We start from the raw sequence: 18,840 nt of genomic DNA on the forward strand, positions 1-18,840 counted from the left end.
TTATTTCAATATAGTCATCTTTGACAAATTGATGGTTCCTCTAATATAATTTTTACAACAAATGTTCTGAGTGTGGGCTAACTGTAACACCATTAATTACAGGACAGTTATGATTTTCATGTGAAACATTCATGTAAAGGACATATAATTATCTTGTCAAAAGGTAAATTCTATAATGAGACTTTGGCTCATAGACCGATTGTTCCACCTGAATCATCTATAAACCCTTAATCTCTGTATTTGGACCACTGCCTGAGTTCAGTGTCATGAACTATTTGAAAAACGTAATCTAAAGTTAAATGCAAGGTTCATGCACTCAATAAAGCCCTGGACAAACACTGAAACTGCAGGTATTGTCTTACCAGTACTTTTTTTTTGTTAAAAGTGTTTGTCAACAAATAAATGTACAAAATCTCTTGTCACTTGTAAAATGCTGGTCAGGGCTAGTCAGGACTCATGGTCAAGGCTGCATTAATTGTTTTTATATTACAGTAACTGCATTAACTGTGAAGGATGTTTATGATTGATGGAATGCTAAATATTAGATAGTTTGTTTGCCTTTGTTTACATATTGGACTCCTAAATGAGTTCTTACAAATGCTGCCGCTTTTTTTGTCTGGTGGGATATAGGAGCTACATGATGCTCTGAAGCATCTGTGTTCAACTTTGCCCCAGACGTGATGGTACATTGCCCAGCATTGGGAGAAACTGTCATTCTCTGCCATGCACAGCCATATTTCTCCTGTTTCTGCTTTTGTGCTCAAATATTCAGTTCTTTGTATTGTATTTTTTTGTTTTTCTCCCGATTCTTCACGGGAGAATATGAATGAATCATGAATAATCATTCATGAATAATCACTGAGCTCTAAATGACCTGCAGCATAATCAAGCAAATCAAAATGTATTTATATAGCGCTTTTTACAACAGTTGTTGCCCCAAAGCTGCTTTACAAGTGTACGAGTCCAACCCTCCAGTAAGCATGCCAAGGGCAACAGTGGCAAGGAAAAACTCCCTAAAAGCATGAAGAAGAAACCTTGAGAGGAACCAAGAGTCAGGGGGGAACCCATCCTCTTCTGGCCAACGCTGATCACCATGACAACAATAATTACAGTAAGAGAGATACATAAACAAAGAAGTGACGGGAATGATGAGTAATTCTCATCTTTATGTGTATTTATATACATGTGTTCTCTATGTAATTCTTATTCTTAAGAGTCCTAGACATCTTAATGGTCAGTAACACGGACGTAATTTGGGGGACGGGGGGGACATGTCCCCTCCCCGGTTTTGGTAAACTCCGCACCCAAGTTCTCAATGAGTACTGAAAGCTATTTGATGTTAAACCTGGGCCTGGGTTACGATTTCGGCGCATAGTAAATTCCCTACCAGTCCTCTGGTTAGGCATACTGGCTTTGTCCATAAATCCTCCACTACATTACAGGATTAACCTTTTTAAATGAACGAACGTATTCTTAAACAATATAGTCCGACATGTTATGCGTTATTTTCATAATAGGCCTACATCTTTAAAATGTGTCATGCTGTAAATTATATTCATGTTTTTGTCGTTGCACGTTTGTTGAGTTTCCTTGAATAGCCTCTAGCCACCGTCCCGTTCACTGCACAAGTATACAATGGGTTGTATCGTGTATAGCACATTTCGCCTGAGGTTGAGTTTAAACACTGACAAAGTAACAACATCCTTGTACGCAGCTGGTCGTTTTTCAGTCGTCTTAGACGCACCTGTAATTGTAGTAGTTCTGTGCTGGCTGTGTTAAGAGTAACGAAAGTTAAACGTTGTTCTAAGTCGACGAACATCGTGCACCTGGCGCATCTTAGGTCGTCCCAAAGAGAAAGCTCAGCTTAAAGCTCAAAACAATCTTGTTTGGAACCACCTTAATGGACTTGATGGAAATGGATGTTTCAGACAGAGCGAGGCAAGACTTCGGCAGTAATGGAAAAGAAAATGTAAGTATATTTTGCCATTTTTTTCTATTTCTTATTATTTCTGTTGACATTTGTAGACTGTGATCTGAATTCCACAAATCTATAAATAATAGGTTCGCCGGTTACGAGTTATTTTGGGTTAACTTAAGAATTCTGTGCTAACCATATATAGATTTCCTAAAAAAGGTCAACTTCATTTTAACTTCGTTTTTTAAATGCAGACCGAGCCAAGTGTTTTTCTTACTTTGTTGTGCTCGGAAAACCGTGAGAATCAAATTATGAGAACGTTCTCTACAAATATCATTAAAAAAACACTCTCCCCGATTATGATCATTTTTGAAACAATATTGCTACAGACTCAGACACATATTAGATATTTATTTGATAGATGAATTATGTAAGTTAATCGTAGTGTATGATCATATGCAAAAACACCAAATAAACACAAAAACAAAACAAAACAAAACTGACTTACATTTGAAACATATTAAGCAAAGACATTCATCAAGATTCTTCTGTCTTGGCACCAAGGTGGTTGAAATTCACTTGTCTGTATAGATGATGCACTCGCTGTCTTCAGCTGAAGACTGAAATCTCAACTGTGTTACCGTGCAATTATGCACTTGAAATCCTTAACTGTCTTTTTTCTCAGTATAGACAGGTCAGTATAGATGGTATTCTTGACACCAGTTTATGCTAATATGATGATTTATTTGGAAAGACACTACAAAGCACTCAGAAGCTCAGACGTTGCTCGAAAGAAGGGTGTCTGCTCAATTATGTAAATGTACATTACTGTGATCTATTCGACCGTCTAAGATGAGTGACTGACACATGTCTCATATTTCAGTTATGTGCAACAGGTCACATAATGAAGTTTGAAAGAAGCTGCTAAATTATATAGGAGGGCATTGCGCTCATATTAGTTCTTCTTGTTTGTCAGACCTGTAAGTTGTGTGTAATGTGCTGTCATGGCAGGTTTCCCTGCACTAAGCTGTGTGCAGTAAGTTGCTGGGTCAGGTTCTTAGGCTTTTGTAATGTGATATTTCTGAAATTATTTTTCATGAAGGAAGAGCTTAAGTGCTTGTTTTTTGAAATAATGACTTTAGCATTAGTTCACTCTAGCTTTTCCGAGAAAGCCTAATGAGGTAGTGAGCTTGCGTGATACGCATGGTTATGCTAAGCACGGCTAAATATTGTGTTTTAATGTTTATGTGTTCTCTTAAGCACTTTCCGGAGCGCACTGAGTGAACATTTTCACGCTGCATTAGTGCATGCAGGTATCACCAAATGGCGGACCGCGGTCCGGATCCGGACCCGAACGCCGTCCTGTCCGGACCCAATCACATTCCTGATTAACTGGATACGGACCCAAATGCCAAAAAAATTTTAACGGGAGACTATATTTTAACCGGAGAATTTATTTTCAGACGAGTGTTACGTTCGTTCACCACCCATTTGAGTGTTACGTTCGCCCCCCCCCGCTCAACAACTTTCGTTCGCCACCCCCCCCCCCCCCCCCCAAAATGGACCGCGGAAAAATTTAATTGATTACCCCTGGTATAAAGTCTCAGAAGCTTTTTTCTGTTTGTGGAATTATTACCAACTGGCCTAAATAGAAATAATGAATTACATGCTGACCCCTCGTTATGATCATGATTTTTCATTTGTGCCTTGGAGTGCTTTTGGCTCACTTCCATGTCTGGGCCCAGTGGGCATGTATTTAAATATGGTTCTGTGCTATATCTCTGCTAATAGTTGAGACTAGCTATAGCTAGTGCATTTGCTTCAAATGGAACTGAATAACCTACTGAAGTACAATCAAACTCAAAGGCACATGCAAGGTATATTTTGCATCAGATGTAGATGTATAATGGTGCCATTGTGAAGCTTATTTTAAAAAAGTTAGATCTCAATGTTCTAACATAGCTTTTAAAAACGGGTTAACATGGAGCGGTATGACATGGGAGCATGGTACGACATGAGAATGTGGAATGACATGGGTTTGTGGTATGACATGAGAATGTGGCGTGACATGGATGCGTTCTTGCCACTGATCATGCTATGCAGGTGATCATGTGGATTTGAATACAATGTCACATCCGGGTTTGATGCTGACATATGGCTCACTGTAAACGTTCATGTGCTTGTTTCCATGATAAAAATTAATCAACAACCAAAAGGTACTTCCAGATGAGAATTAATCATGTCAAAGAAATTATCCCCTAGCGATAACGACAGCATACAACATAAAATATGTATTCATAAATGTTTTTACAAAGGTGTATTCATAAATGTGGCATCCGAAGCCTGCAGACTATCTTGCTGGATTTGTACGTATGCCTAGGAAGTTCTTTTGCCTAGGAAGCCAGTTCCAAGGACACCTTGTCTTTCTGAGGTTATTTTTATAATGGCTCTTAAGTGATGACTAGAGTTATGTAAGTGAGTAAGTTATGTAAGAGTACTTTGATGAGACATGAATGCCAGATACCAATTAATACACTTCACTTCTGATTTTATATATATATATATATATGATGTCTCTTGTGTACATGTACTTTGCATGTATCCATTCCTTCTGTTCTCATCCTGTGTGCATCATATATTGTGAAATCCTATACCATGATGAGAAATAAGTGAATGCTCCTATCTGAATAATTTATAACGTAGTTAGCTTCTCTGTAACCTTTATGTTCATGGTTGGCCTCATTCAGATGAAGTTATCCACACAGCATTAGCTTTGTATTTCTTTTTCTTAAAGATAAATTAGTTGCCTGAGATCTAATGGCAATTTGCATATAAAATATATTTGATGAGTCTACCACATCAGGTCATTGGTGCTAAAATGACTCAAGATTATTAGTCTTACATAAGGTTATGTAATGATTAGTCTAAAAGAGATTGAGCCACTTGTTAAGTCAAAGCTAAAATGTATTAGAGATTATATTGAAGATTATAAATCTATTCAACCTTTATAGTGATAGATGAGTAACATAACAAGTACAATTCAGAACATCAAATTACAAGTCTTTTTAGGAAGTTTTGAAGTAAAAAATACACATTTTGCTAATTAAATTAAGAGTAGTAATTTTCTTTAAATTAAGTTATAGGATTTTAAGCATTATTGTGGTTTATTTTAAATCACTGTACAGTATTTCTCTTTAGTGGGTTCTGTAATGCCACTTGTGTACTCTAGGGAGAGCAGTGGAGGTAGTAGTGGGAGGGATTAGGATTAGGATTGGGCTGCTATTGGGCATTGCCTTTGGCATGAAATGTAATTCAACGTTCTTTTCTGTTCTGACTCACGGACCACAAACAGATCCAGCACATGTTCAGACTATCAGCAAGCAGTGTCAGGTTTCTGTTGTAAGGTAAGGTAGGCAGATCTCCCTCTCCCTCTCTGAGCATGTGCATGTGTGTAGTTATGAGGTATACTATTAAAATACTTTAGATATTTGGTAGTGTATTAGTGTTTACCTAATATTTTGGCTATTGTGTAGTTTGACCACACACTTCTACTTAGAATATCTTTAATATCTATAGTGAATAGCAAGTATTGCAATGCGTAAAATCACACTAACTGAAAGGGTTGACTGTGTTCTCTGTTCTAACTGTCGCTTGCCCTTGAGACGTTTGATGATAAAATAATGATTGCTTATAGTGGTTTGTTGTCATGGGTTTATGTGTTCTTGCATGCAGGACCAGCCTAAATATTCTTGTTTTGAGATTACATTTCAGACGATTATGTTGTTAAATGCTATTCTAAAAGAAATACAAGAAGATTGAGCGAATCTATTGATCACTATGACATAATGGTTCATATTATAGTATAGTATACTATATCATAGTATAGTCATAGTGTAACATTTCATATATTCTATGTCTGTGGGGTAATTTGGAGATGTTCCATGTCTATAGCCTATTGTCTCTCCCCTCCAAGTTGCTGACTCATTGGAGATTTTCTCAGGCTACTGGTCTTTTACTGGCATCAAGGGGGTTAGTGATGTCACTCATAGCACACCCCCAGGAGAAAATAAATGAAGTCATTTGAAACTGGATCCTTTAAGTGGTTTTCATTTGGGCTGTGTTCCCTTTTATAGTCTTTAGGCCTGAGAAAAATAATAAATGCCTCTTATGTGATGTAAATTATACTTGAAGTTTAAAGGGCTTTTTAACTCTTAAGTTGCCACTATATAAAGAGCCTGTCAGTATGTTGATTACTTACGTTCGACAGGGAGCCATCTTGTTAAATCAGTGATTGGATGGTCAGCACTTATGGTCAGCAGGCCATATTTCATACTGAGATCACTTGTCGGCTGTGCCCCAAATAAGACGTTGAGCTGGAATGTTGCTGTTGCGTGCAAGAAGTGAAAGTCTGACGCTAAGATCTGAGGAAGAAAGCCCACCCTCACCCTCCCCCTCCTGACTGTGTACCTTCATGTGCTTTGGACTGGGCTGGTGTTAGTGTCTGGTAATGACACGTAATGCCAATGTTGACCACTCATTTACAGCTTGCTGGGCAAGGAAAGGCTGAATTGAAATTCACTAAATATGATGCCTTAATAGGTTACACCATCTCATTTATAATAAAAGTATGTTTAAATCCTTCAGTCATTCTGCTTGCCATTGTTGTACAGTATAAAAAGTAATGATTATTCACAGACACATTTTAAGGTAATATAGGGAATTAAAGGTAAAATATGCATCACAAACACATACAGCAGATAAATATCTGTAAGTAATGCTTCCCAGTGATACACACAAGACAGTCCATCAAAAAAGTTTTTATACTGTGTTTGGCAGTGTGATAGTTTGAATGTGATGACCACATGGCATGACAACTGATATATATATATATATATATATATATATATATATATATATATATATATATATATATATATATATATATATATATATATATATATATATATATGATGCTGTGATTCCTTTGTACATTCCATTCCAAAATACCAACAAATAACTGTTCATTTAGGTGATGAAATACATCATATTATAATACGTCATTTTTTAATGTCATTAAGTATGCAGTGGCTACCATGACAGATGTGAATAGATGCCTTACTCAACACATGATATGCGTTACTGAAACAGGCACATTGTATAAATTCTTGCAGTACATTTGAGTTCAAGATCTGCCTTAGAATGTTCTGGAATTATCTTTGCATAGTCCGGCCCAGTCTGTGTACCAGTAATTCACTGTATTATACTAAGCTGAAAAGTCAGATCATCTTATACTGAGCTGAAATACTTTTAACTGAAAATGTAATCAAAATTAAATGAAAATAAAACATTTGTTTTCTTCAAAAAAATTTTTTTCCAGTGATGTACTCTGTGTTAGACTGCTTTTCAGTTGTGTTCTTTGTATATCATTACATCAGGGTGGGAAAAAGATTTAGAGACAGTGGTCAGAGTGCTAAAACTCTTTGGTTTGCTGGTAGACTGGTAGTACTCATATGGTAGGACTCATTTATTGTTTTCAGTTGTGAAAAAATAACTTAGTACAAACTCTGTCATAACATAGTTTTAGGTTTAAGTTTCACGTTTGCTACTTCTTAAGATATACAAGATATATGCCATTAAGTACAAAATATGTCATTTGGCATAATCCTTGTTTTGGTATTTACAAATGCAAATGTTATGTATTTTTTTGGAATTTACTCATCTTCCTCCCAATTATAGATTTGATGTAATTATTATAATAGGCTGCATTTCTAAAGTATATAGTCTGACAATGTCCTAGTTTTTCTCTCTTTTTCTCCCTAGGCAGCCATTGTAAACTAACATACAACTGAATTTTGAGGATAAGGAATGGGATATAATCCCTCTTTGAATTCATCCTTCTTCTTCCTGTGCTAGACATAGTCTAAGTACAGTTGAAACTAACATACAGTGTGTGCAGGACTAAGATGAGGCCACCAAGCCACCTCTGCCACTTCTGTCATTTTTTTTTACATTTCCTGCCTTCACAACCTTTTGGCAGTCAGTCTTTGATTGTTTTGCCATCATTTTGGGCAAACCCCTTATCCTGTAGTTTCTTTACTCATCTACTGGCTGATGTATGTTTTAACCTCTGAAGCTAAAATTTTAGCATTTTGCTTAGTCTTAGCCATGCCTCAAGTGGCAGCAAGCATGTTCTTCCTCTTACAACCACTACCGTGATGTGACGAGTTAAAGAAAATCCACTGAAAACCCATCTACCTCTCCCCAGCCCCTAAAACAAAAAATGAATAAAAAATGAATAAATAATCATATCAAAAATCATATTTTGAAAAATGGCCATAGATTTAGATCATTATTATTTTTGGCTATATTTTCAGAGTATGCACACTACATTTTGGTTAGGGATGGTTAATAATATAACATTATATTTGCTATGAAAGCTTTTTTTGAGAGGTTGGGCACATTTCAGAACAGTGTATGTTCTCATGCTGTTTTTCAAACCCAGGATTTCATAATAATCCTTCATGAAAAGGTGTGTGTGTGTGTGTGGGTGTGTGTGTGGTTTCTTTGTCATTCTAAACTTCAATATATGTGCATTCCATAAATCTAAGCAAGTTCAAACTTACATTCGTGCACTTGCAGAATACAGTTATTAAGCGTTTGACAGTGATATCAAGCACCAATCCATGCCTAAACTTGATTTCGAGCCGTGAGGGGTTCATTGGTGAACCCACCTTTATCCTCACCTTTCTGTTTTCTTTGTATTTCTTCTTCACCTAGAGAAAATTGTGTTGACATCAATTCTCTTTCAACACAAGAATGTTATTGTACAGGCAGGTAGAGGAATGAAAACTCTGTGGAACCATGTCCTTGTGTAGCTCCATTTGAGTTAACTTTTGGTTTATTGCATATAATCATTAGTTCCAATCACTGAGAGCACTTACTATAAACATGCAATATGTGTGAGCCAGAGAATGGAAGGATTTACTCAAGAGTTGCTGGCAAGTAAAGCTGACCAACTATCAGTCAATAGTGTGTGTGTGTGTGTGTGTGTGTGTGTGTGTGTGTGTGTGTGTGTGTGTGTGTGTGTGTGTGTGTGTGTGTGTGTGTGTGTGTGTGTGTGCGTGCATGCGTGTGTGCTTGCGTGTGTGTGTGTTGCATTAGAGATTAGAGATTGCATTATACTAACAAGCGTGTTTATTTTACATCTGCAAAGAACAAAGCATTATACTTTATTAATGGAGAATGGGCATATGTATGAAAAAATTAGTGTTTACAAATTACATTTGATCTGCACAAGATCTATCAGTTATTCATAGATCTTTCATAATTGTTGTCATGTAGTCCATATCCATCAACAGCACATTTTTTACAATGTTGCTGTCAAAAGCAAATGTAGGTATGTGTGTGAGAAAAAGAAAAGCAAGTCAAGAAGGGTGTGTTGCACTGGAGAGAAGGTTGAGTCTGTGAGGTCCTTGGGTGTTGTCACGCTACTTTATGAAATAAAAATAGAGGAGAAGGGTTGCTTCACTGCTCCACTGTGTGTGTGTGAGTGTGTGTGTGTGTGTGTGTGTGTGTGTGTGTGTGTGTGTGTGTGTGTGTGTGTGTGTGTGTGTGTAAAATGTATTTGCATGGCACTTTTTACATATGTCCGAGTCCAGGCCCCCAGTGAGCAAGCCAAATGCGACTGTGGCAAGGAAAAACTCCCTAGAGCTTGAGGAAGAAACCTTGAGAGGATCCAAGACTCAAAAGGGGACCCATCCTCTTCTGGTTGGCAACAGACAGCACAATAACAATGTAAACATTAAGAAGCAACCAGTGAAATAAGTAAACAAAAAGCAAAAGCATAGTTTCTATAAATCGCAGAGTGTAGGAATGTCCAAAATGTCTGCCACATGAACACCTCACCAGGGCAAGGAAGGTGTGGTGAAGGAGAGGGTCACAGCAGGGACTGTTGGGAGGTGCCATAGGAGCTGATGAGAACATCAGAAGTAGGATTACGTCAGTAGAAAGAGAGAAGAGATTATTAGGCCTGACTAAGAACAGAGAAGTGTAAATCAAAGGTCTATAGCAGGGGTAATCAAGTATATTGTTCCGCGGGCCAATAGCCAGATAGCTCTGACCTGCGGTCCGGGGGACGGGAGGGGGGGTTATGAACGTAAGTTGTTGAGCGCGGGGGGACACATAACACTCGTGACGGAGTGTTATTTTCAATAGCGCTGAAATAAATGCTCCGGTTTAAAATTAATTCTCCCGTCAAAATTAAGAAATATTTTTAACAATTTATTCTGGGTCCGGATGGGATGGCATTTGGGTCCGTATCCAGTTAATCAGGAATGAGATTGGGTCCGGACAGGACTGCGTTCGGATCCGGACCGCGGTCCGCCTGTTGGTGACCTCTGGTCTATAGTGTGCAAGGATGGACTCTGGGTGTGTGTGTGTGGACGTGTCTGTGTGGGTGCTTGCACCACTTATATATGTGAATTTTTCCCCCACTTTTACACTGCGTTGTGTTTCTTACTATTTCCTACTTTTTCTGTGTGTGTGTGTGTGTGTGTGTGTGTGTGTGTGTGTGTGTGTGTGTGTGTGTGTGTGTGTGCATGTGTGCATGCCCTTGGGCTATTTTTCTTTTCTTTGTCTCTAATATTAGGGAGTGACACTAGAGCGTCTACACTCTGCCAATCACTCTGTTGATGGTTTTCTACTGACACACCCATTCTCCTAATTAGTCCTGCCATTTTGTGCACACACATATCAAACTGTTACATCTATACACGTGTGCACACACGTGCACACACACACATACATACAAAATACATTTTTACAATTTTTGATCTAGAGACATTTACAATTTACAATCTAGAAAACAACTAGTGGAAACTGCTGATGTGCCCAGAGCTGCACTTTTATCAAAATCTGTCTGAAAGACTTTTGTTTAACACAGACTGAGTAGAAATCCCAGGACAGTGCATTACAAGCAAGTTAATTCCTGATGGATTAGTTGTTTCCAGACACACACACACACACACACACACACACACACACACACATGCACACACACACACACACCTCTTACCAGCCCATTGAGGCAGCTGGAGGAGGCCGATGACTCAGCCTGCACCTTGTGTGATCACTCTTATTCATCCTCTTCTATCCCTCTGTGGACAAATAACTGCTACATTAAGGTACTCCATTCAAATTCTTCACTTTCCAGAAGTCATTAACAAAACACAAGAATATTTGTAGCAAATAATATTTTATCCTTTTTGGATGCCTGCTTTCTTTGAACTTTGTAAGATGAATGTGGAGCGTATGCATACTGGTCCATGTGCAACACCAGCACTACTTCAGTGTGACATCCCACTACTGTAAGCAATGTCTTTTTTCTGCTTTTTTTCTTACCAATGTCTTTGCCCCCTATAATCAGAGGACAGGGTGTGGAGAGATATGTCCAAGGTGTTTATTATTCTCACCCAGGCAGTGCACCTGGGGTATTCATTTAAGAAAAAAACTCTTACGTACTTTCTACAGGTATTAATAAAGCTAAATAAGTATTGATTATTGGACTAATGAAGCCAAAACATATATTTTCCTCAAAGATTAAAATAGGTTCACATTTTACAGTATCACTGAAATTAACCTGAATTTAGAAAAGCAATTGGCTTTCATAATTGGCAGAGTATTGAGATCTTCTTTGGATTTCTCTCTCTGTACATCTATTATATTTTTGCAATATATATTTCTGAATGATTTGACAGGAATGATAATTGCTTTGGATGTTTGTTGTCAAGAGAGTAACTTAAGAAAAAGGAGTGGCACAGCAGAAATTTGAGTTATTGTAATTAAGAGCTTTGCAACATTCCATAGCTTGCATGCCCACACCTAAAACTAAACCTGCCAAAGTATGTACTCACGAACAGTGGAAGGTGTCAGTAGTAAGCTATACTGCAAACTATCTTTATTAAAGATAAATTTTTATCTAAATAACATACAGCTCTATACCAATAACTGCCAAGTTCATTTATTAAAAATATGTCTCAGTTGATGCTTATTATTCAAGAATTATTTATAGCCAAGAGAGTTACATAATATTCTGTGAACTCATGAATACATTTTTTTTTTTAAAGTTTTTTTATTTGATATTTTTTATTTGTTGACAGTAGGGTTTAGGCCCTACCCTCACCTAACTGGCTAATTGTAAATTGGAAATTTCACTATGGTTACTGCACACAGACACATTGCTGGCTTCTCTTCCCTGTTCCATCTGTTCTTTGTTCTGTCCTGTGGTTCAGAAGGCTTTCATGTGTGCGCACTTAAATCACTTAAATAAGCTTTCGTCTGTCATCTGTTGCTGCATATGCTTGTGTATTTAAGATTTTTACTTTTAGAGATTAGCCTTTAGAAAGACTACTCATTTAAAGGCCTACATAGTTTTATTTGAACTTTGATGGTTAGAAGCCCTTTATGTAACATTCTGTACAGCTTTGCTAAATAACACGATGTGCTGGGGAAATGGATGTCTTCCTGTATCCATGTGCTGGAAGTTTTTTGTAACAACCTGACCATTACCACACACAGCCAACATTGCCTCATCACATATTTGCTGTAGGTGACGCCCTTGATTTTTGCTCTTTCTCATCCCCATTTTCTCTTACAGGACAGCTACATCTGTGGGAGTCTTACAGACTTCAACCAGAATATAGTCTTAGGGCCGTCAAGCAAGTTTGCCAACCAGGTGTGTGTGTCTTTATGTATATAAAGTGTATATGTGAGTGTCTGTGTGTTGAAAACAAATGCCCCAGTAGGTTTACATTAACTGAGAATTACCGTTCATCATTTTCACCAGACATATATAACACAGCATACAAATTGGTTGCTTACTGCAGCAAATTACATTTAATCTTTCAAACAGGCTGCGCCAATTTTTCCAAACGAACCAGTAAGGCCGGATGCCAGTTCTTTTTTAGAAGAGAAGATAGAGATAATCAAGGTGGGTTTCAGCAGTTTGTGCATGTCAAACTTGTCAAGTGCACATCCAAGCGCGTGACGGTGTTCTTCTGTGCTGCAGGTCTACCTGGAGGGGGGTGCACAGGGCCAGGACGAAGAGCTTCAACGTGTCAAGATGTTGACTGATGAGGCATCACAAATTCAGGAGGTGAGTATAGAGGTCTTATTCTCAGTTTTGGTGGGGAGAGAAAGAGAGGGACAGACACATAAACATGTATGTTTTTTATTAGGTGAGGTACTGTCTGAAGACCCTGAGGGAGCAAATGGCATCCAGATATAACAACAATAATAAGGTATCACAATCACTTTGTTGAGTTTATTGTCATCAAATTAGACATTTTGGTTATGGACATATTTTGTAGTACATTTAGCCCTTAACAGTAGCCCTTAACATGTTTATTAATGTGTTTATCTGTTTGGAATTGGTATTTACATTTATTGTCCAAATGGGTTCCCTATCCATTAGTTTCCATCCAATGACATCAGAGTCAGTGTTCCTGTCAGCAAATCACCCATCTCCAGCACCGGTGTAGGTGAGCCTCTCACTGAGACCCAGGTCAGTTACTGCTACATTTAATATTTTCTTTAAAGCTCTTTTTTGCTTGCTCATTTTTAATAGCACACTTATTAGGACAATGTACGGAAAGTGTACACCTCTGTCTTATCTCTCCTTCCTTCTCCCACTCTCTCCCACACACAAATAACCACACATTTCCATGCCCCCCCCCCCCCCCTCACAAAACACAGGGGAAGCACATAACCGACAGTATCGGGTTTCATCAGTGATCAGTGTCCAAGTGTAATACTTCATGGAGCGCAGTGTGTAGGCAGAGCATCTTACCCACTATAGTTCATTATAGTTCACTCTGTGACAGACGTCAAAGAGAGTCATTGGGAGATTAAAGTCGTATTATTCTGTCTTTCAAAAGACATTAAAAAAATCTACCTTGGTTTTATTACATTTAACATCTAAAAAAAACAATTGCATTTTATATAAAGACATTTTTATGAACCTACTTATAAATTCCACATTCACTCTCTGTTTCTCTCACTTTTTCACACCTCTGTAGAGGCCAAGTTATGGGAGGATCAACAGTGGCACATGCTTGCACACACACACAGACACGACACACACACACACACACACACACACACACACACACACACACACACACACTTTTTGCTCCTCTGTGAAAAGTTGCACCTATGACATTCAGAGAAACAGCACAGGCCAAAGCTGCATTTAGCTCAGTATGGCAGATTCTGTCTCCAAATTTCGTTTTCTCTTCCGTTTTCTTCTTCACACCTCAGTGTGTTGCAGTGTTTTCCCGCATTTCTCTACTTTTGGAACATGCGGTTATTACGGGCATTCATGTTGCATTACTATACTGAGGTAATGACCACCTTAAAATACAAGTCTATAGACACGGAGGTGTAAAAAAGGCCACAAAGCAGGAACAGCATGTTTTCATATGTAAACACATCATGATGTTTTTTCCCCATCACACACCCCTGTTTCTCTTCCCTTCTTTGCATCTTTTCCTTCTCTGTTCGGACATCACAAAATTACTCATTGTAATGTAAGAAAGAGCTGGCATGATGCCAATACAATTTAAATAAATACAGTTGAAACACAATAAACAGCATATTGTCATTACCATGTATTCTTTCTCTTTTTCTTTTGTCTGATGTTCAAATACTTATTTCTCCATGACTCTGTTTTTGTTACCCCAGGAGCAGGAGTGTGTGAGGCTGAAAGAGGTGACACAATGTCTGTATGCTCAGCTGCGGGAATTGGAGAAGAGACACCAAGAGGAGAAAGAGGCATTGCAAGTAAGTCTTTCACATACACACACACACACACACGCACACACACACACACGCACACACACAAATATGCATATGTTTATGTGAAAAGAAAAGGAAATTACTTTCATATTACTTCTGTAATCCATTTATTTTCAAATCTTTGGCTTCTAGCAACTTGATATCTAGCAACTTCAGTATATCCTTCTCCAGAGGTGTCAAGTAACAAAGTACAAATACTTTGTTACCTTACTTAAGTAGAAATTTTGGGTATCTATACTTTTCTGAAGAAATTATTTTCATCCGACTTTTTACTTCTACTCCTTACATTTTTGCACAATTATCTGTACTTTCGACTCCTTGTGTTTTAGAAATTGCCTCGTTACTCCTATTTCATTTTGGCTTGTTCTCAATCTGGCTTGTCATCGCTAAAAAAAACTATCCAAATATATTGCGACATCCAGATAGAGTGGATTTGATTGTGGTGGGCTCAGACATATAAACACATAACATTCCCACACCCTATTGCTTTATGCGAGATCCATCGCATATGACAAGTCACACTTCAGCAATGAGATAGCAGACATGAGTAGCTTAGAATGATGATGTTCTTAGCAGAGACTCGAGAACTCGAGAGAAATGTCCCAACTAAGCACCAGCGAGGAGGCTGGTATCCAGGAAGACCAGCTAAACAGCTGTATATCAAAGGTGCTCCGTTGTAGGTTTTTGAATTGACTTGCCATCTGTGTATTTGTTATGGTAACAAATGTTTTGTGTGGTGCAGTACACCATGACAATATGGTTTTAATAAATTTGCATTTTACGAAAATGCGTTCGTTTTAATAGGCATATATGTGGTTGTCATAGTCATTATGGCTTGTAGAAAAATGTTTTTGGGGGAAGGTGGGGTAGTGCCCTATAGGCCCTGTGATGCGGCCTACGTTTTTGTCCTTAATGGCATTTTTCCCCCTTACATTACTTTTACTTTTATACTTTAAGTAGTTTTGAAACCAGTAGTTTTACTTGAGTAAAAAAATTTAGTCGAGACTTCTACAGAAGTATTTTTAAACCCTAGTATCTGTACTTCTACCCAAGTAATGAATGTGAATACTTTTGACACCTTTGTCCTTCTCAACCATATACCAGTCTTGTTTCACAATGTAAAGTCAAGCCTACCCACTTTGATCCCTTCAGCAAGAGAACAGGGAGCTCCAGAGGCGTCTTGAAGAGCAAACTGAGCATGTGCAGCAGGCCGAGAACAAGAATCAGAGGCAAGACCAGCACACTGAGAAATTGCAAAGACTTCTGAAAGATGTAGAGATGGAGAACTCCACACTTTGTGATAAAATAGCTTCCAGTGAGGCTGAGCTTGAAGAACTGAGAGCCCTAAAGGACAGGGAAAATGACAGCAAGTGAGTGTTCTTAGGACTGATGAATCACTTCTTCTTTTGTTAGCAGTAGGAACTTGACTGTTCCTAATGTCAGACAAAGAAATTACCTAATCACACCAACGTGAGCAGAAATGAGCTGCCATTTCACAATTGACAAAGTTAACTGCAATTTTTATTCTAATGACTGTGTGTGTGTGTGTGTGTGTGTGTGTGTGTGTGTGTGTGTGTGTGTGTGTGTGTGTGTGTGTGTGTGTGTGTGTGTGTGTGTGTGTGTGTTTTAGGTGTGAACAGCTGGAGAAAGAGCTAATCATTCAGAAAGAGAAAATCCATCATCTAGATGACATGCTAAAAAGCCAACAGAGGAAAGTCAGACATATGATTGAACAGGTGACACACATACACCCCAACATTTCAACACAGAAACAGAATATGCTTCTTTGAAAGATAGAAAGTGAAAGAAAGAAAAAGAAAAAGAGAAGGCCTGTATTATGAATAAATTGTGCATTTTTTTTCTGCTCAATCACCTGGTGCACTTCCTTTCTCATTTTACAAGCTTTAGTTACATTGATTCATATAAAGATCCCACTTGGCTAGTTTTCATTTTTAAAACTGACTAGGATAGATTGCAATGTCTTAATTTTACTAGGATGTCTACATAATATTCTAACCTGATATTGTATATTGTGTATCTGTGTTGTACAGATTTGAAGAGATGTGTCACTGCACATTAGTGTGAGAGTGTATTTAATCTTAAATTGTGCTTGTGTCCTAACAGCTTCAGAACTCAAGGACTACCTTAGAGGAGAGAGATCGTTTCATCAGTGACCTGGAAGAAAAGGTGGCTTTCCTCGAGGCAGAGGTCAGTATTCATCTGTGTACTGTTCATTTCTGTCTGTCTCAAACACTAATAAAACCCTTTTCTTACCTATAGAACCGAGAAATGCACGACCAGGTGGATTTCTATCTCGGTAACCAGACAACTAGAAGTTGCCAGTCAGACAAGGGACCCCAGATTGTCTACAGGTGATCTTCTAACAACCCAGATTCCCCTTTTTATGACTTGAACTATAAATTATGAAATTATATTTTGATTACAGTGCTAGCTACATATCTCCATCTATGTTGTGTGGTAGTTGGGTAATTCTTTCTGAAAGAGTACAGCGATATCATGTGACTGAGGGTGACAGCCTATTTTGCTCTGTGTGATTTTGTCAGCCTTTTGAACATTTTTGTCAGCATCTTTACTACTCATTAACATTAGGGAAAAAACATGTATTCACAATAGCTACCCCTGCTATTTTCTCCTGAAAAGATTTATGTTACAGTTACAGGGGCTCTTGCAGAAGCTGCATTTTATGGCCACAGAGTTCTTTTTTTACCAGTTTTGGATGAATGTTCTTGATTATGATCTTGTAGGAATGTCCTCCAACATCCTAATGTTTGCCTCTTGGTAAAAAGTACATTAAGCATTAAAATGCTTCTGTAAAGTGTTTTTTTTTGCCAAGATTTCCAAGTTGCTTGCTTGCATGAAGACAAAATCTTATCACAATTTTAGATACTTGATGAGGCTAACGTGATGTGGTCATTATTTCTGGACAAATAATTGTTCCTCCAGAACCATGCGTGGGAGCAAAATTACTATGCCCTTTTTAATTCAAATATATAATATTTCTATTTTGTTTAAATATTAAACATTCTAATTATTGGCCTAATAGTTCACTCGCATATTAATTTAATTTGTACTTGCCTTATTTTAATAGATGGGCATTGTAGATGTAGAAATAGATATAGATATAGATGTAACCTTAACATTATACCCAGGAGAAATATTGCAAACAACAATTTCGGTGATCCATGGTTGTAGAGATTTTTTTAATGCTTTCTTTATATAAATAATATTATTCCACAAAAGCTTTCACATCTTTGTTGCATTTAGATTTTGAAATTACTGGAATATTCTGGATTATTCAAAACAAACTTCATCAAATTAATGTGATAAGAAGAGTTAAGAACTGTTAGTGGGAAAATCATCAAACTTTCTTCTCCTGACAGCAAACCTTTGACACCTACAAGTCCTGGGAACAAAGCTCTGCCCTTCATCAAAGTCATCGAGATCAAGTCCTGAAGGGAGAGAGAGGAAGATGGAATACTCTATATGTACAGTTTATCTGATACAATACTTAGTCTTGCAGAATAAGCAGACATTCTTTATGCCTCTGTCATTTTATAGAGTCTTTTAAAAAAGACTCCTTGTGTCAAACATTGTGCTTGCATTTATCACAAACACTGAGACCTGAATGAAATCAAAGCATAGCAGTTGGTGACAGGTCCATAGATGTGGTTCATGTAGATCACAAAATGTAGCCTAAATAATATGATGTGTGGCATGTACATTTTCATCTCTAAGTATTCTTACATATATCAAATCTCCTAAGTCTAGGACTTGTTTACTTGAGAGCTAGATGAGTAGTACTAACTTATTCTGTTACAGTTATTCTGAGGCTGTAAAAACATCCTAGAATTTTGCTTAAATTTGTTGCAAGCTATGTTGTAATTACTCCATGCTTGGGCGCACTCTTTCTTTTCACAAATGTGCTGTTCCATTCGGAGCTACAATTTTCCTAATTGTCTTGAAGTGTGAACAGGAGAATTACTGTTATCTATAACCAGCGCTAGGTCCTAACATTATGTCAGTTCCCATATTAAATGTGAAAGTCAAACACT

The 18,840-nt window shown here is 37.7% G+C and overlaps 1 protein-coding gene across 2 annotated transcripts; it reads left to right on the plus strand.

The window, feature by feature from the left end:
- The first annotated feature begins 1,658 nt into the window (after positions 1–1,658).
- tuft1b (tuftelin 1b) lies at positions 1,659–18,840 on the plus strand. 2 transcript variants are annotated; one of them, XM_077009643.1, is made up of 13 exons: positions 1,659–1,969; positions 5,268–5,319; positions 12,570–12,647; positions 12,825–12,902; positions 12,981–13,067; positions 13,150–13,212; positions 13,386–13,475; positions 14,654–14,752; positions 15,920–16,137; positions 16,398–16,503; positions 16,892–16,975; positions 17,048–17,139; positions 18,169–18,840. In XM_077009643.1, exons 1-13 carry the CDS (start codon positions 1,920–1,922, stop codon positions 18,239–18,241), a joined length of 1,170 nt encoding a protein of 389 aa, XP_076865758.1. In that variant the 5' UTR covers positions 1,659–1,919; the 3' UTR covers positions 18,242–18,840. The 2 variants fall into 2 exon arrangements, with proteins under 2 accessions (XP_076865758.1, XP_076865759.1); XM_077009644.1 differs by lacking the exon at positions 5,268–5,319.

Source organism: Brachyhypopomus gauderio, chromosome 6, assembly GCF_052324685.1.
Source record: "Brachyhypopomus gauderio isolate BG-103 chromosome 6, BGAUD_0.2, whole genome shotgun sequence".
NCBI classification, from domain to species: Eukaryota; Metazoa; Chordata; class Actinopteri; order Gymnotiformes; family Hypopomidae; genus Brachyhypopomus; species Brachyhypopomus gauderio.

Coding starts and splice junctions, on each gene's coding strand:
- tuft1b (XM_077009643.1), top strand. CDS start 1,920: ATGTTTCAGACAGAGCGAGGCAAGACTTCGGCAGTAATGGAAAAGAAA. Junction 16,138..16,397: donor GACAGGGAAAATGACAGCAA/GTGAGTGTTCTT, acceptor TGTGTGTTTTAG/GTGTGAACAGCTGGAGAAAG. Junction 16,504..16,891: donor TCAGACATATGATTGAACAG/GTGACACACATA, acceptor GTGTCCTAACAG/CTTCAGAACTCAAGGACTAC.